This window comes from Musca autumnalis, unplaced genomic scaffold, assembly GCF_047663935.1.
Source record: "Musca autumnalis isolate F117 unplaced genomic scaffold, ASM4766393v1 scaffold_1, whole genome shotgun sequence".
Classification (NCBI taxonomy): domain Eukaryota; kingdom Metazoa; phylum Arthropoda; class Insecta; order Diptera; family Muscidae; genus Musca; species Musca autumnalis.
This window is the reverse complement of record NW_027411644.1, coordinates 129,713,522-129,732,063: the sequence shown is the minus strand read 5'-3', so window position 1 is coordinate 129,732,063 and position 18,542 is coordinate 129,713,522. Positions and strand designations below refer to the sequence as shown.

Genomic DNA, 18,542 nt, shown 5'->3' with positions numbered 1-18,542 from the left:
TTTATTATTAAAAATTGTGCAAATATGCAAAATCCGATGTCTACAAATTACTATGGAAACTTTGAGGCCCCAGCGGCACGTGCTAACATATTCCAATTATGCTCAAACTTGGGCAATTTAAAAATCTGACAAAACTAAACATTTTAGTGTGGTGCCGCCTAAAAAAATTCGACATCGATTTTTCCCCTTTGACCTAAAACCAACCTAAAATATGACAATTGAAAAAGCATCGTCCGCATATTCCCACTGTCAATAACACAGCTGTCACAGCAACAGCACCGAACAAAACGCCACTTTTAACTTCAGTCATGCCATCGCAGCTCAAGAGACAAGTATAAAAAGCCTTAACCTACGACAACTACGCCCAAGTCAACAACAATAGTTTTAGCAACAACTAAATAAGTGTATTAAGATAACTATTTTAAAAAAGGATAATTAAACAATATTTGTAATAACAATATAACATTAAAAAAGATTAAATTAAACAAGTGCTTTCACATAAACATACAATTATAATTATGATTAATTGGCGCCCAATGCCGAACATGTACGTAGGACAATCATTCAAAAAAATGAAAAAAAAAACAAATAAAAATTAACAAAAGTGACAAAATGAATGACGAATAATAGAAAGTAGTGAGTGCAACTCTACTTCGTGAAAATGAGATAATTATATCCCAAAGCAGGGCCTTGTGGGACGAGGTCAGTGACCTAAAAATACGTTTAATTGAAATGAAAACTTCGTCCAACAATGACACACCATTCTCTCAAAATCAACAGTTAGTAGACCATATAGATGGAAATACCTTCAAATACGTTTAATTGAAATGAAAACTTTGTCCAAACATTGACACACCATTTCCCTCAAAGTCAACAGTTAGTAAACCATATAGATGGAAATATCAGTTCAGAATTTCAAAATGAAATTAATAACTTTAACAATACTTGTATAATTAACACAATAGTGTCTGAGCACAAGCAATATCATTCGGAAATTCAAGTGTTACCAGACAAGAAAGGAAAAGTAATTATTGTCTCCAACGACAAATTTATAAATAAAACGGAGTCATCGCACTGTGGTCCCAGCCCGCGACAAAAATACAAAAATCGATGTCTACAAATTTTGATTTTAGCTATTCAAATCTATCGTAGACACATACAAGTTTAGTATTCCGGCTTTCTTTTTACAACTTCTAACGGTACTTGCTAAAGCAGAGCCACAGAAGTAAGCATTTCCATTAGAAGAAATTTAGACATTGAAATTTACATTAATGTAGTGACAAGTTACAAGTGATATCACTAAAAAGTAATGTGTAAAATTACTATAGTAAGAAATCGAAGTTAAAGTAAATGGTATTGTTATTGTTTTTAATTGATAACATCATAAAATTTTATCTTTATTCTGTAGTAGAATTGATCTCTTTTGAAATGTATTTTTGTGACTGTTTTTTATTGGATCCTCGCGGATCCTCACGTTATTTTTATTTAAATGTTTGTGGAAGGGTCCAGAATTAGAAAAAAATTATCTCGTCTGCCGAAAGTTGCCGAGCGGTATTCAGTCTTCATTATACTGAGTATACTCGGAGTTTTATGAATGTTTAGTATATGGTTTTGAGTGTTTTCAAGCAATCGGTGTTGTTGTTTTTTTTTTCATTTTGTTTCGATCTTATTTTATAAAAATTGATGTTTTTAGCTTTACAGTATGAATGTGTGTTTTCACATTTGTATGTCTTTGAAATATGGTGTTCAAAAAACATTGGCAATGCCAGCACGGATGGTATTCGAAGAAATTTATAGCAAAACTTCAGGTGGATATTGCGGGATATGATTTCTCTAAGTTGTCATATTGTATACTCTAACTCTGCAAAGGAATTTCAAAAATCTGGATACAGAACAAGTGAGCAAAAAAAAAATTGATAAACATCATGCTTGCTATAAAATTCACCATTATTTTTGAAATATACATGCCACTTCAAGGATTATCTGCTGTTGAAATTAAAAACGCGGAAAGCCTACCGTAGATATATGTAAGCTCCACAAAAAAAACTTTACAACGTAGAATGATTAAATTGGCAAATAGGACGACCTTGTTTACTGTTTATATATCCTAGTACATTTTTAGTCGGTATGGGAACTCTCCTAATCGAGATATCCTGTAGCTGGTATTTATTGGAATAGATGTCAACCCATCCTCGCGAACTGAAAGTCTCATAAAAGAACTTAGTTTCCAAATATTTCCTATTTGTGACCTACACATAATATAATCTGGTACGCCCTCGGTCCATATGTTAACCCTTCTAGTAAGACTATTCTGTGCCTCATATTGTTGATACTTGTTACAAGTTAATCCTTGTCAAGAATTAAATTCATAAAATGTCATGATTTTTACAAACGTTAAGTACCGTTATGGAAAATTGGGGAAAATTATCTTCTAGTCACTACGTTGTTTACTCTAAAATTTTCAGATCGATATCTTGATTAGAAATATTTTTCTCGCCCTCTCCAATACAAGCTAAACCATAGTGCATCGGTTCAAAGCGAACCTTGTATTAGGAAAACAATACTATCTAAGGACAAACCATTAAAGTGCAGTGCCCTCTCTCGGAATTACAATTTGTTTGAATTGTTACTGCTGTTCTTAAATAAGCTATTTCGAAACAGACTTTAGAATATTTGTCATTTTATGAAAATGGTTAAAAACGCCAAGAAATTTAGAAATGACTGCCGAGTTTAAACACAGATAAAGTGCAACCGGCATCTCCATAAATACGAAAGATTCCAAATTATTATTCAGCCGAAATATGGACATATTTTTACTAAGCACCTTTTATAATTTAATTTCAATAAAATAGAATTTTATAATTTTCACTTTCTTTTACAATTTCTAAATTCGAATTGTCGCCTTAAAGCTACAACATTTTACTACTAGGTTAATATTATTTGACTGTACTCCATATCGACGCCTCCAAACAATAGTATGCTAAGTCGACTTAGCATGTTTTCAAGTTCTTTACATTTTTATATTTAACGCCCTTTAACTTAAATTCTGTCAAATTTTGGTAATGATCGGACAATCCGAACAGAAGTTATAAACAAATATTTACTTAGCATAGTACAGAAGGTCAAAGAAATTTCCAAACTTTTAGAGCTTGTCCTGCAAAACTCGCTTTTCAGAATTAGCAAACTATTATTTGGAGGTGTCGAACGTCCTTTAACTTAAATTCTGTCTAATTTTGGTAATGATCGGTCAACCCGAACAGAAGTTATAAACAAATATTGATTTAGCATAGTACTGAAGTTCAAAAAAATTTCCAAACTTTGAGAGCTTCTCCTGCAAAACTCACTTTTTAGACTTAGCATACTATTATTTGGAGGTGTCGATATATCGATATTTGTTTTATTTTTTCATAGTTTTTGCGTTTACGGACAATAGCTGACGTTAAAACCCCGACTATTCAGATCAAGTGATTGCAATGTAATCATAAACCAGTGTTCACCAGCAACAACAAATTCAACCGCTGCGTTTGAGTTGGGCACACACACACGAGATTATCTATCCTTCTCTAGATAAACATCGTGTGCGTTAATTCATTGCTAAAACAAAGAAGATTATCGGTGGTGAGATCAACGTTCAAACTCACCACAATTGAGATTGTGTGTGTTTACACAGACACGGCTTGCGAGCCCAGTGGTGATTAACACCGTCATAAACCTACATTTTGCAACCACCCTCTCCACCCACAAAGTTAGTGATAAATTCATAATAAAAAATTAGTTGTTTTAAGCGCAATCCATTGTGACTTACCAAAGTAAGCTCGAATCCAAATTTGTTGAGCTTTTTTTTTTTCTTGCAAATGTCGACAAGTTTTCAAAATTTGCCATAGTTCAGCCCTTAAAGATCCAGAACAATAGTTGATGTGAAACCTCTGCTCCTTTAAATGTTAAACTTGTTTTCTAATACAACAATTATTTACTCTGACAATGAAAAATCATTCAACTCAAATACGACCAAAACGATATTGAAGAATATTTTCAACATTGATTAGAAATGTCACCTCTGCACAGTATATTCAACGGAACGTTTTCATGGTAATCTTGGTCACTATCGAGTAAAACAAATCTGTACAATCGGTGATTGGAAATTAGCCTATTGAAATGCTTCACACCATGGAATTCGATTAAAAAATTGAGACCCGACTTCAAAGTGCTCTGCAGAAAGATCTGACACTACAGAATACAGAAAGATCTGACACTGCATAGTGCAAATGAAAGGGTCGGGAGCAAGCTCGAATTAAACTATTAAAATATGCATAATTATAATTACTCACCAATTTATCATACAAGGTTGCTACTGAATATAAACAATAATGTAATTAAAACAATACAAAATAGTTTTAAGTTTTATTATAATTCAATAATTTGTTACATGTTTAAAAAAAGACTCAATAAATTTTAATTTGAAATACATAATGCAAGTCGTAGGACTCTGTCATATGAAACAGGTGATAAGTTCTTGTTAAAACCAAAAAGTGTTTAAGTAATAAACTTTCACCCTTAAATGTCGAAAGGGAAATTCAACAAGATTTAGGAGACACTTTTCTTATATAAGGGGGGAAAGTCCACTAAGGGCAATTTTAGAAATTAACCAAATATAATAGGCAAATTAACATTAAAACGGCTGTGTAGCTGCTAATAGAAAATCTATAAAAAATATAAATTAAATTTTGGCGATTGAAAAAAGATACTGTCTTTTTGATTTAGTGCTAAAAAGAAATAGATCCATTATATTTGATCTAAATGGAATAGTTATGTCACTTACTTTGGCTAAAGTCGGACTATTTAATGTAGTTATTTTGGATGCCACGGAAATAAAAATTAAAAAGTTGAATTATTATACCGCGCATATCTTAAGAGTAGTTGACATTAAAGTAGTTCAAATAGATAATGTAATTTTCTTTCTCATGAAATATCCTAAACCTAAGTCAACATGCTAGAAGCTGACCGTTTTTCCAGTTGCCCACAACAAAAATTGCCTTGTGTTTTACAACTCTTTTCTGGTAACGCAGGGATGTGTCGCTCTACATTTAAGAACGCAGGTCCTTGTCGTCAATGACAAAACTGTTGCAATAGAAGAAAAACATATCTAATACGGTTTGAGGATTAAGTTAAAGTCAACGATACCATTTACAAAAATAGGAATGGTTCGAAATCGTTAACACCGGAAATACCTCGATCAGCGGTCGTCAAACTGACTGAGCATTTCAAGGTTTTGAATTTGTCTTACCTTCACCATACAAACGTAGAGAATATGAAGCCCATAAGCAACCTTCAAGGTAAGATTGATGAGAATCGCTAGATGAATTTGACATTGATTATTTACCTTTTTGCTGTGATTCTAATATTTATTGTCATAAAACAAATTATTATACTAGCTGCCTTTCAAAAATCCTTACAGGCGGTTGTAACTAAAACCTCTGGATCCGGGGACGGCTCCAATCTAGGAGGAGAGGAGTTACCGAATTAAAATATGATAATGGGAATAAGCATCGTCAGCACATTCCCAGCATTCATAAGTAACATGACACAGCTGTCACGGTAACAGCACCAAACAAAACGCCACTTTTAACTTCATCCATGCCATCGCAGCTCAAGGGACAAGTATAAAAAACCTCAACCTACGACAACTACGCCCCAACGTCAACAACAACAATTTTAGCAACATCAAGGAAAGCTTCAAAAACTAAATAACTTAGTGTTTAAAGAAATAATAAAAAAAATTAATTAATATTAATAAAATAAGGGCCATTATTATATGTGTTCTTTTACTATCTGATGGATTTGAAAACGCAAAATAAACCAATTTGGAGGCATTAAAAATATAATATTTACATTGAAAGTTAATTCAAAGAAGCTCCTCCTTCAAATCCAATCATCACTTTTAACTTTATGTTAACCGGAACGCAATATATCCGTTCGGTAAATCCAAAATATAACAAAATCATACTCATAATAATGGGGGTAAGAGTATTAAGACAACTATTTTAAAAAAGAATAATTAAACAATAAAAAATTGTAGCTGCGAACTATACTCTTACTTTGTTCTTTTCGACAACAAACGCACTGTAGGTGTTTGGTTTGTTAGTTGTTGCAACGGTGCTAGTTTAACTTAAAGCGTTTAAATTGCATAAATAGTGTGCAAAAGTAGGAAATAATAACCATGTATTTTAAGTAAGGTACATCCAAAATATGCAAAATATAAAATATAAACGGAATTAAGAAAAAAATTTATAATTTTATTTCTGTGTAGAGATATTTCTGGGTATAGATATAAGAGGTACACCCGGTTTTCGACTTTTTTAGCTAAGCTTGTTTCTTAACATTTAAGGTTCCAAGAGTTCAGAAAATTTCTCTGTGAAAAAGTTGCGCCATAAATCCACACTTTGGTATTACCCACGTACCACGGCCCTAATTAATTTAATGCCCCCTGTGCCACTGCCGTGCGTACGTCACTGGCTGCTGGTACTGTATACTTCCTTCCAACAAAAGTTAGATAACTAAACCATCGCACAGTGGTCGAAACCACGGATCTAGCGGCGCGAAATTAATAATATGCAAACGAATTGAGATATGTTTCTAAAAATTTGTGTCTGTGGGTAAAAAAGGGTCGAATATGAAAAATATCGGCTAATGTTTTCGTATAGCTTCCATATAACGATACCTCCCGATTTTCGGTTAGCTGTAGTTAGGTAGTTAGGGTTCCTAGTGGTCACAAAACATTTTCACAAAAATTATTTGCATAGGTCCACGTTTTGATATAGTCCCTATGTTATTTTGAATATCATGACCACATTTTCCAACCGACTTGGCTGTAATTTTGCATTCTGTACTCTCACAGCGTTTAAAATCTTCTTACAAAAAATTTTCAATATGGATCTATGTTTCGATGTAGCCCTTCTTATGGTTGAATTTTTGCTTCTTTATTAAAACATTTTCAAAATAGGTCCATAGTTTGATATAGCTCCCATACAAATGCACAGATAAATTTGTACTAATTTCAAGATAAGTCACATCTTTTTAAAGTGCAGTTATCAGAAGATTTGCAAATATTTGCAGCCATAATGTGTTTATTCGGCATCCAGAGAGCCCAAATTTTTTGTTATTCCTTTATTTATTCCGCTTGGGAACATAGGGCTTCCATCTTAATTTATCGTTACAAATATGATTTAAGTTTTCAAAATTTGTATTTTGCTTTGATATTTCTTGCAAGACCTTCTTCGCCAGGTGATTCTTGGTCGTCCAGGAGGTCTGCTACCTTGAGATTTCCATTCAAGGCCCATTCTAGCTATACTATTATGTGGCTTCCGTAGCGTATGGCCTATCCATTTCCATTTTCTTCTTGTTATTTGGCGGATTATTGGTTCCTCTTTTGTCATTATCCACAGATCAATGTTTGTGATTCGGTTTGGCCAGAATATGCGACATATTATACGGAGGCATCTGTTCACGAATGCCTGAAGTCTATTGATTATATATGTCGTAGTTTTCCACGTTTCACTACCATAGAGTAGGGTGAATTTGACACATGCGTTAAAGATTCGTAATTTTGTCCTCTGTGAGATTTGTGTGGATCGCCATATTTTATATAAACGACCGAAAGCGGCGCGCGCTTTATTAAGCCGGTTATTTAAGTCGTTGTCTATTCCTCCATCCTCTTACATTACGCTACCAAGATAGCAAAAAGCCGATACGAACTCTATCTGTTGATTTTCTATATGGATATGCATATTTGTGTTGTTATTTATTCGCCCAAATTAATGCACTAAAAAATAGTCGAACCCAAGTTCGGCCAAGTTTACAAGATGCACTCTATGGAACAAACGCATACAACCCATAAAAACACTAAAAAAATTATTTTCTAAAAATTTATTGCTATATAACTATTCAGCAAAAATAATCCTCCCAAAAAATGGGTTTTATAAGGGATTTTTGACTGCGGCAACTACTTACAAATCCCCCTACTATCCCATTATTTTAACAAGGGCATGTCGCACTGAATTACTAGTTATTCTATGACCACTATGGCCACTAGAAGTTCAAAAATAAGCCATAAGCTAAAAAAAAATCTATTTTTAGAACAGATGAGGTGGAATTTGTTTTCAATTTCAACACACTTCATATTTTTTTATTTTATGTTTTTATTTCGCCCCCTGCTGGATTTGATCTTGCGAACTCCTGATTTGTAGCCGAACGCACTACACGCTAGGCCACGCACACGAACATTGAGGGTTGCTTAGGCTTTTACATGTGCATCACCAACTGTTCTTAGTTTTTTTGAACAAAAAGTATTCGGCCGGCGGTGAGCGTTGAACACACAGCTCTCAGATTTTTAGTCGGACACACACGCTCTGTGCCACCGTTCTCATAACTTAGTAAGGTATTACCCCTTACTATGTAAGGGGTGTAGTTATTTTTGTTTACATCACTTTGTAATGGGTTACATTATGACTAACGGATCCGAATTTTTGCTGGGTATGTACCTCCAGGCCACAAACTATTTTTTATAATTTACTTCACACCCAACGCTATCAATAAAAAACAAGTAAAAAAGCATTAAGTTCGGCCGGGCCGAACTTTTCATACCCTCCACCATAAAATATTCTGAACTAAAATGGAATAATTACTTTTCATTCCTGTCCCCAACTTTAAGTGGGTACGTTAAAATGTCAGATAATGTTTATGTACATTTATGCTTCATTCGGGAGGCCCTTTTTTATGGTGCCTATATCTAACTATGTATGTTGACAATTTTTGGTGGGCTAGAAATTGGGAGGTACTGTTATATAGAAGTTATAATAAAACATGGACCTATGTTGACAGTTTTTGATGGGAGCCTTTAATGTCAAATAACTCCTAATTCGGTTAAAAAATTTAGCTAGAATCTTCAAAATATCGAAAATCGGCACATAACGTGGGAACTTCAAATGTCATTAACAGCTAGTTCGGAGGTATCTGGGCTATACGAAAATATGAACTTAAATGAACCGTTATATGGGGGCTATACCAAAACGTGGACCTATGTCCACAAGTTTTGTCATATAAGTTTATTGACATTTAAGAACTTTAAATGTCAAATTATAGCTACATCGGTCTGAAAATGTAGCTACAAACGTCAAAACACCGCAAATCGGGGGTACCGTTATATGGGGGCTATACCAAAACGTGGACCTATGTCCACAAGTTTGGTTATATAAGTTTATTGACACTTAAGAACCCTAAGTGTCAAAATATAGCTAAAGCGGTCTGAAAATATAGCTAAAACTGTCAAAATACCGTAAATCGGGGGGTACCGTTATATGGGGGCTATACCGAAACGTGGACCTATGTCCACAACTTTTGTTATATAAGTTTATTGACATTTAAGAACCCTAACTGTCAAATTATAGCTACATCGGTCTGAAAATGTAGCTAAAAACGTCAAAATACCGCAAATCGGAGGGTACCGTTATATGGGGGCTATACCAAAACGTGGACCTATGTCCACAACTTTTGTTATATAAGTTTATTGAGACTTAAGAACCCTAAATGTCAAATTATAGCTATATCGGTCTGAAAATGTAGCTAAAAACATCAAAACACCGTAAATCGGGGGCACCGTTATATGGGGGCTATACCAAAACGGGGACCTATGTCCACAACTTTTGTTATATAAGTTTACTGACACTTAAGAACCCTAAATGTTAAATTATAGCTACATCGGTCTGAAAATGTAGCTAAAAACGTCAAAATACCGTAAATTGGGGGGTACCGTTATATGGGGGCTATACCAAAACGTGGACCTATGTCCACAACTTTTGTTATATAAGTTTATTGAGACTTAAGAACCCTAAATGTCAAATTATAGCTATATCGGTCTGAAAATGTAGCTAAAAACATCAAAACACCGTAAATCGGGGGGCACCGTTATATGGGGGCTATACCAAAACGTGGACCTATGTCCACAAGTTTGGTTATATAAGTTTATTGACACTTAAGAACCCTAAGTGTCAAAATATAGCTAAAGCGGTCTGAAAATATAGCTAAAACTGTCAAAATACCGTAAATCGGGGGGTACCGTTATATGGGGGCTATACCGAAACGTGGACCTATGTCCACAACTTTTGTTATATAAGTTTATTGACATTTAAGAACCCTAACTGTCAAATTATAGCTACATCGGTCTGAAAATGTAGCTAAAAACGTCAAAATACCGCAAATCGGAGGGTACCGTTATATGGGGGCTATACCAAAACGTGGACCTATGTCCACAACTTTTGTTATATAAGTTTATTGAGACTTAAGAACCCTAAATGTCAAATTATAGCTATATCGGTCTGAAAATGTAGCTAAAAACATCAAAACACCGTAAATCGGGGGGCACCGTTATATGGGGGCTATACCAAAACGGGGACCTATGTCCACAACTTTTGTTATATAAGTTTACTGACACTTAAGAACACTAAATGTTAAATTATAGCTACATCGGTCTGAAAATGTAGCTAAAAACGTCAAAATACCGTAAATTGGGGGGTACCGTTATATGGGGGCTATACCAAAACGTGGACCTATGTCCACAACTTTCGTTATATAAGTTTATTGATACTTAAGAACCCTAAATGTTAAGTTATAGCTAAATCGGTCTGAAAATGTAGCTAAAAACGTCAAAATACCGCAAATCGGGGGGTACCGTTATATGGGGGCTATACCAAAACGTGGACCTATGTCCACAAGTTTTGTTATATATGTTTATTGACACTTAGGAACCCTAAATGTCAAATTATAGCCAAATCGGTCTGAAAATGTAGCTGAAAACGTCAAAATACCGTAAATCGGGGGGTACCGTAATATGGGGGCTATACCAAAACGTGGACCGATATATCCCATCTTCGAACTTGATCTTCCGACGGCTAAAAAAATGGTATTCCCCAATTTTCAGCGAAATCGGTCAACAAATGCGACCTGTATGTTGCGAACGGACGGACGGACGGACATGCATAAATCGACTCAGAAAGTGATTCTATGTATATCCCTAGAAGGAACTATGGGTCTATCTCGCTTCCTTTTGTATGTTACATACAAATGCACTAACACATAATACCCCTTACCACATAGTGGTGTAGGGTATAATAAATGTTGTTTAGTAATATTACGTATTTATGTAACACTTAAACAAATATGAAGTCAATTTTGTAGCAAAAAATTTTTTAAAAATCTGATGAAGTAATATTTCTTGTGTTTGATAGTGAATAACTGTGCGAATATTTACAACAACAAAAAGTAATCGTTACAAACAAAAATATTTCGCAATTTTATAGTTTGATTTTTTCACTTTCGCGCCGCTAGATCGATGGCTTCGTCCAGTGTGCATCGTGCTGATTTTTACTTTGTGTCAACTCGTCGGTGTCATGCTTAAGTGTTCCATACGCCATTTTTGCTTCTTGAGATATATGTACACTAATACCTCGATTTGCTTTGCCTCGATTTGCGTTGTTTCGATTTGCGTTAACAAAAAAATGATAGATTTTGTTTCGATTTGCGTTACAGATTCTATTTGCGTTATTTAAAAAATAATATATTTGGCTTTGAATATCGTGAGGAGGACATTCATGGGTTCAAAACGTCACACGATAAAACAATTAGTAAAGGTTTTTATTTTACATTGCCTCGGAACATGCATTAGAGGAACAATCGATAGCGTCTAATTACCGCAGAAAATTATTATATTGTATTTTATTCTTCGACCTTTTATTTAGAATTGAAATTAATTATTTTTCCAAGCTCGAGGTCTTTTGTTTTAATTTTTCTTTATTTATCGATATTTCGCAAGCATTTAAATTGCATCTTCAGGATATTCTACAATAATTCATAAATACATAACAATTAGTTATCACATACATTTTCATTAGGCAAGATATTATTTCAAACATACCAATTTTCGCAAAAAAAAACACGCCAAAAATCAACTTAATATTTACTTAAAACTAAGGCAGCATCACTACCATCGTCATTGGGTGTAAATATTGCACTGATGTTTTCTTCTGTATTGCGATCTTAGTATATTTTTCTTTTTGTCTATTAAAGTTCTGTAGCTTTGAGAGCTGTTGTCTACGCCAGTTTTGAAATTCATACGATTTGTTGTTGGAACATTGAGTATAAGCAACATCTCCAACATATAACGTTTGTTATGATGACTCTCGCTCTCTAATACTCTCACGTTCTCTAAGTCTGAATGGTTGTTTTCGTTGGCACAGTGGCTCACAAGTGCAGTTTTGGGTTCTGATTGTTCTGTTGTTCTGATGCCTTTGTTTTAGATCTGACTTGTGAGCCAATAATCTTGTTTTCATTTTGTTTGTGGTGGTACCAACGTATAATTTTTCACATTTTTCTTCCTTGTTACCTCCACACGGTATTTGATATATAACATTGTTTTTTTCTAACATATTTATTTTTGTTTTCGTGTTGGAAAAAATAGTTTTTATACCCTCAGCCTTTAGGCTAAGGAGGGTATATCAGCAAAAATGTCTAAAATCGTCTTTTCCATTTCAAAAAAATTAAAAAAAAAATTTTGATACTACATCTATGATTTTTGGTACATAGATTAAGAAAAAAATCGTCATTCCAAATCTGTTTTCGTTACCAACTTTGACCGTTGCGCGCAAAAGATATGACCGTTTTAATTATGCTAATTAGAAAAATTCTAAAAAAATCGCAGCTTAATATAGTTAGCTGTTATATCCTATTATCGTTAACTGAATTCGCACCCTTTGCGATGATGCAAAAAAAAAATCGAAAAGATTCAATGGATTCGCGAAAAATTAATTTTGTTAAATAATTTCACGTATTTACAAACATATTTTTGAAACAATAGCGCTCATACTTACAAAAAATATATATAAAAAAATTATAGCAGCATCCAGATATTGTGAGGAATAAAATGAAACCTATGTCGTGAAGTTTGGAGCTATAGTATTCATGTTATTTGCAAAAATACAAAGAAAATATGACGAAAAAAATAAAAATCATGTTATTCTAATTTTATTTTTTTATGGTTTTATAGGAAAGGTTGTAGAAAAAATGTTTGAGTTCTTCGTCATTTTCGTCCAAATTTCCCACAATAATGAAGATATTCCGTTGCAACAAATTTTTCGCTTATAGTTTTCCTATTGGCGAATATTTTTAGAACATTATATTAAATCACAAGGAATTCCAATTGTGACATAACATTAAAATAATGAATATTACATCATTTGAAACGCATATAAACCGCGTAATATTGGAAATCACAAGATGCGCATCCGATTTTTCAAAACAGCGAATCAATCCCTTTTATTTGATATACACTTTGTGAAATTCCATTTGGCGACCACGATGTAGCATCAGTTGCATGTTAGGGTGCAAAAAACAGTAAAATGCCCATAATTTCCACGAATTACATTTGCATTTTATGCGCATCCGATTTCAATGATCACCATTAAAAAATACATCATCCTATGTCATTTCAATGCGATCTATCAAGAACCGTGGATGTAGCATCGTACTCAGGTTTTAGAAAAAATCTATTGTATCTCCGGATTCGCGAACGTTTTTCAATATCTGTTTTCGCACATTTTAAATATGCGTTTCGCTCTATTTATCTAAGTAGGGATAACACATCTAAAACGCGTCTAAATACGCGATATTTTCAAAAACATTTTTTGCAGATTTTCGAAATTTGAGGGGTATCATATCCGCCGATCTAGTGGATGGATTTAGACGCACAAAGGCTTGTTAGATTCAGAACGTAAAAAAACTAAATTCACGCGAGTTTCCACTGAAATCGAATGGCATTTATAAATTTTTAATCCAAAAAACTGTTTTTTAGAAAAATTTACGCACAAAAATTTCGACTTTAAGCTGAGACTGTTGTGAACCTTTGAAGGCTACACGCCCGAGTTATACACCAATAAATGCGTAATCGCGAGTACTACAATCTCATAATCAGTTTTTAAACGAGTACAGTTGCGCGTCCCGATTAGAGCAAAAATTCAAAAAACTCAAATTTTCAGTCTTCAAAATGTCAGCATCCGTTTGAGATTGATGCATTGGTTATATTAAAAAATCATACACTAGAAACTTCATCTCTGAAGTATATTCTTTAACTTCTGCTTTGAACATTATACTCTACATTGCATTGTAAAGCCGCTAGTTGAAAATTGACTTAAAAAAACTCGTTTCCTTCAACGATTTTTTCCTATTTTTTTACATTAAAACGACCACAGCTTCCGCTCAAATTATTATTTTAAGAAACCCATCGGTGAATCGGGCTAAAACAGTTTATTTTACCGAAATGCGTTCAAAAGTTATGGTATAGTACAACTGTTCGCGAGTTACAGTACCCCATACCTCAGTTTCAACATAAGTTAATTTTCTACAAAAAGGTCGATATACACTTTGATACGATGAAAATGTGCCTCATCGAAATAATGGTTTTAGACCCCAAGAATGTTTGGACGAAATGTGTTTCAGACAATTTGGAGTCGATCTAGCCATGTCCGTCCGTCTGTCTGTCTGTCCTACTGGCGGTTCAAATGTTGGCTTTCGTAATATTTTGCCCAAACATAGTTGAAGTTTGAAGATAAGCTATATCGGTCCACTCCTTCAGGTACCTCCCCCACAAAGTTCGAAAATGTTCGAAAAAATTTTCGTACGGTAACTCTTGAAGGGAGTGGCCGAATTGGTCTATACTTTACACATCCTAATATATCTACCAGATATAGATCATGTTCAAATATGGACTATATTTGTCCACTCCATCCGGTACCTCCCACACAAAATTTCGGATATGTTCACTTTAAGACATGCTATCGAATCACTTTTTGTTGAAGGAACTTACATTAGCTGCCTCAATTACGATAGTAAAAGTTTTTTTAGGGACAAGTCCATACTTCTTGAGCAAACAGCCTGAAGAGTGTAAAAACCCCCTATGGCACCATATGTTGTGGCTGGAGATCCACTTCCATAACGGTCAATGTCGATCCATTCCTTTTAGTATCTCCTCCGCAAGACTTTTGATCTTTAATCCTAATCAAAATTTTTGTCGGTTCAAACGCCCAAAATTTTTAAAACCCCCTAAATACATACGTTTTTTGGGAAAAATTGTTTCAATTTACAGGCTGAGGGTATATCTCTGTCGGCAAAGCCGACTGATACTTTTTTACTTGTTAATGTGTTATTGCATTTATAAGCTATTGTAAACTTATTCTTGTAGTGAATATGCGATTTTTCTTATCTCTCTGATATATTTGGGACATAAATCATGGATTTGTATATTTTCTCCTCACTATTCTTGTCGTTTTTATCATTTATTGTTGTTTTATGATGTTCATTAATTAGTGAGTTAACCAATGTTAACGGAAAATTGTTCATCTTAAGAATTTCTTTAATTTTCACTTTGTTCTGTGTGTGAAATTCATCATCGCTTACTGATAAGACCCTATGAATAAGATTTTTCGCGGTATTGATTACTATGTTTCTTGGGTGTTTGGAGAAGAAATTTATTATTCTTCCAGAAGATGATGCTTTTTGGTACCAATCCACTTTTATCTTTTCGTCATCTCTTATAACTAGCGTATCCAGGTACGGAAGCATATTATTATTTTCTTCTTCGATGGTAAACTGGATGTCTTTATGAAAACTATTGAGAACTTGTAGAGTCTCCACTATTGCACTTCGGTTTATTATACCAAACAGGTCGTCAACATATTTCGTCAAAATCGTAGGTTTAATAGTCAACTTTTCTATACAGGAATCTAGCAATTTCTCCATAACAATGTCAGCTACTACTGGAGAAGCTGGTGATCCCATAGGCAAACCTCTTTTTTGTTTATAAAGTTTATTTTCAAATGTAAAATATCTGTTATCCTTTATGCAGAAACTTAAAATACGTAGGAATAGGCTCTTAGGCATATTTGTGTATCTGCTGTTCCTCGCACCGACTTTCAAAAATCTTTATCGCCAGATCAACCGCAATGCTCGGAAAAAGTGCTATTACATAAACGATATCAATTTTTCGTCTTTCTGTATTGTCGAGTCCTTAAGTTTATTTCTAAATTGTATCGAGTCTCTTATGTTATATTTGGAATCTTTGGTTAGCTTGTTGAGTATGTTCACAATATACTTGCTCATATTGATAGCAGGCGAATTTATACAGGAACAGATCGGTCATAGGATATCCTTATCTGGATGTCCTTCATTATGGATTTTGGGAAGCCCATATATACTAGGAGCACTTGTCACGTCAGTTCTGAGTTTTTTCTTTCCATGGCATTGATATGTCGGTTTTTAAACAGTTCTTCGACCAAATCATTGTTTTTCTTTTGCAGTGTGGCTGTAGGATCTTTGATTATTCGCTGGTACATCATTATGTCTCCGACTATGCCCATCATTCGATTTTTGTATTCTTCTTTACCCATTACCACAGTAACATTACCTTTATCCGCATTGAGTACCAAAATATCGTTGTGTGTTTTCAAATATTGTTGCGTTTGTTCCACTGTGCGGAGTATAAATGTATCTCTTCTATTCTTTTTCACCTTGTTTATGTGGTTGTCTATCACCGTTGAAAATCTGGCTCTCGCGTATTCTTGGAATTCTCTCTCCTCATTTGAATGTATTAATTCTTCTCCATCAACAATAAAATTAAAAAGTGGAAACTTCTCCTTGGTTGTCGGTACAGCAGCCAAGATCACCCATATACGTTAACGTGACTGCAACAACAAAATATGTTCTCTTTATTCTCATCTGTCGTGGTTTAGCAAAGGAAAGAATCGCTCGGAGAGACTAATGCACAAAATATTTTGAGCACCACCGCGGTAGAGCAAATGTTGGTCCTAGTGAGAGTAACCATTTTGTCTCCTCCGGAAAGTTTTTTTTGCTTTTGTTAATAAACCATTTTTCATTTATTTTTATGTCTGGTTCATCTTTTTGTTTACTCCTAAGTTTCTCAAATTTCTGTATGTGTTGTCCAATTAACAAATTCACACAAACACGTGGAAACATCTCCTTCGATTTGCGCTGTTTCGCATTGCGTTGAAGTTTGTCGGAACCAATTATTAACGCAAATCGAGGTATTAGTGTATATGGTTTCTAGGGTTATATGGGGATATATGCTCTTTCTGAATTTCTGGCCGGCTTTTTCCTATCTGCATAGAAAGCATAAGTTCTTTTCAGGTATAACATTAATATTTTAATAATTTACAAATTGGAAAACACATTCCAAAAATCAAAACTTCAATTTTCGATTTAGAAGGTTTGAATTTATTGAGGCAATGATGGGAAAATTGTTTGTCACTTTGTGATGTGATTTACAATATTTGTGTCATAAGTGTGGATATGGAACAACTCGAAAAAATTATATTTTTAAACAATTCTCTACAACTTTTTTATACCAACAGATATTCCTCTAAAGAAGTTCTATATACTATTAAATTGTATCAAAAATATAAATATTTTCTTCAGTCAACTCCATGCAGTTATGGCGCAAACAGTAAAATGCGATTATCTCAAAACGGGAAAATTGCGTATGGAACACTTAAGCATGACACCGACGAACTGCGTGCCAACATTTTCATGTTGAAACACTTCTGCTGCAATTGAAGTAATTTCTCGATATTCAATGCATTTAAAAACAGTCTTACAAGGTTTCTCTTTTTATTCTTCATGTTGATTAAAATTTTGGTTATTGTTTTAATTTTGTACAAATAGTTTTGTAAACGAAATCTTATACTAAATCATATTTTTACAAGAATGTTTTATAAAAAAAAACACATTTTATTATCGCCGTTGAAAAATCTACCTACAAAATGTGGTGGTTTTGAGCACATCTATATATATATTAATTGATAAGTCTACATCCTGTCACATGGCTATCTCTGCAAGCTTGTGAATTGCCTATTGTCATGCGATTTTGGTTATTTTATTTAATAGCGGCGTGTGAATTGCGATAGAATGACCGGATACTCTAGTTGTTTGCAAATTTTCAATGTTTGTATTAATTACTTCCTCAGGGAAATTGATTCGTAATGTTTCATTAGATGGAGCTGTTTCGTGGTTTAAGGTTCGAGACAACGGTGATATAAGAGTTGAAGGCGCAATATTTATTGTTGATGATGCCAAATGTTCAGAAAATAATCTTGGGGCAAAACTGTTTGTGGTTAGAAGACTTTGGTGATTTAATTCTGTAATTGGACTTAAATATCGCGGTTCAGACCCTAGGCAATTATAATTTGACCACACATGCTGTCGTCTTGGTAATGTCCCTTGAGGAAACGGATTTTCGTATTGACTTCCATCCTGAAAAGTATTATTAATTTGTTTACTTATTTTGTTCTGTTTGATTGACTTATACTCCTGCTTCAATATTATTTCTGTTGGTGGTCAGGGCTTAGTAAATTTACATAATATTGTTATAAACATCAAACATAACAGGATTTTATTTTGTAAATCGTATGGGTTTCGTTCGACCAAAT

The 18,542-nt window shown here is 34.0% G+C and overlaps 1 protein-coding gene across 4 annotated transcripts in view; it reads right to left on the bottom strand.

Annotated features, from left to right (window-relative positions):
* side-VII (sidestep VII transmembrane protein) overlaps window positions 1-18,542 on the bottom strand; it is a 1,783,907-nt gene that overhangs the window by 145,173 nt on the left and 1,620,192 nt on the right. The window contains exon 15 of one of the 4 annotated variants that reach the window (XM_073992696.1): window positions 17,708-18,366. The exons of the other annotated variants lie outside the window; for them this stretch is intronic. Within the exon in view, the coding sequence (XP_073848797.1) occupies window positions 17,971-18,366 (396 nt within the window). The 3' untranslated portion in view covers window positions 17,708-17,970. Of the gene's footprint in view, window positions 1-17,707; window positions 18,367-18,542 lie in introns of those variants that run through there. 4 annotated transcript variants of the gene reach the window in all.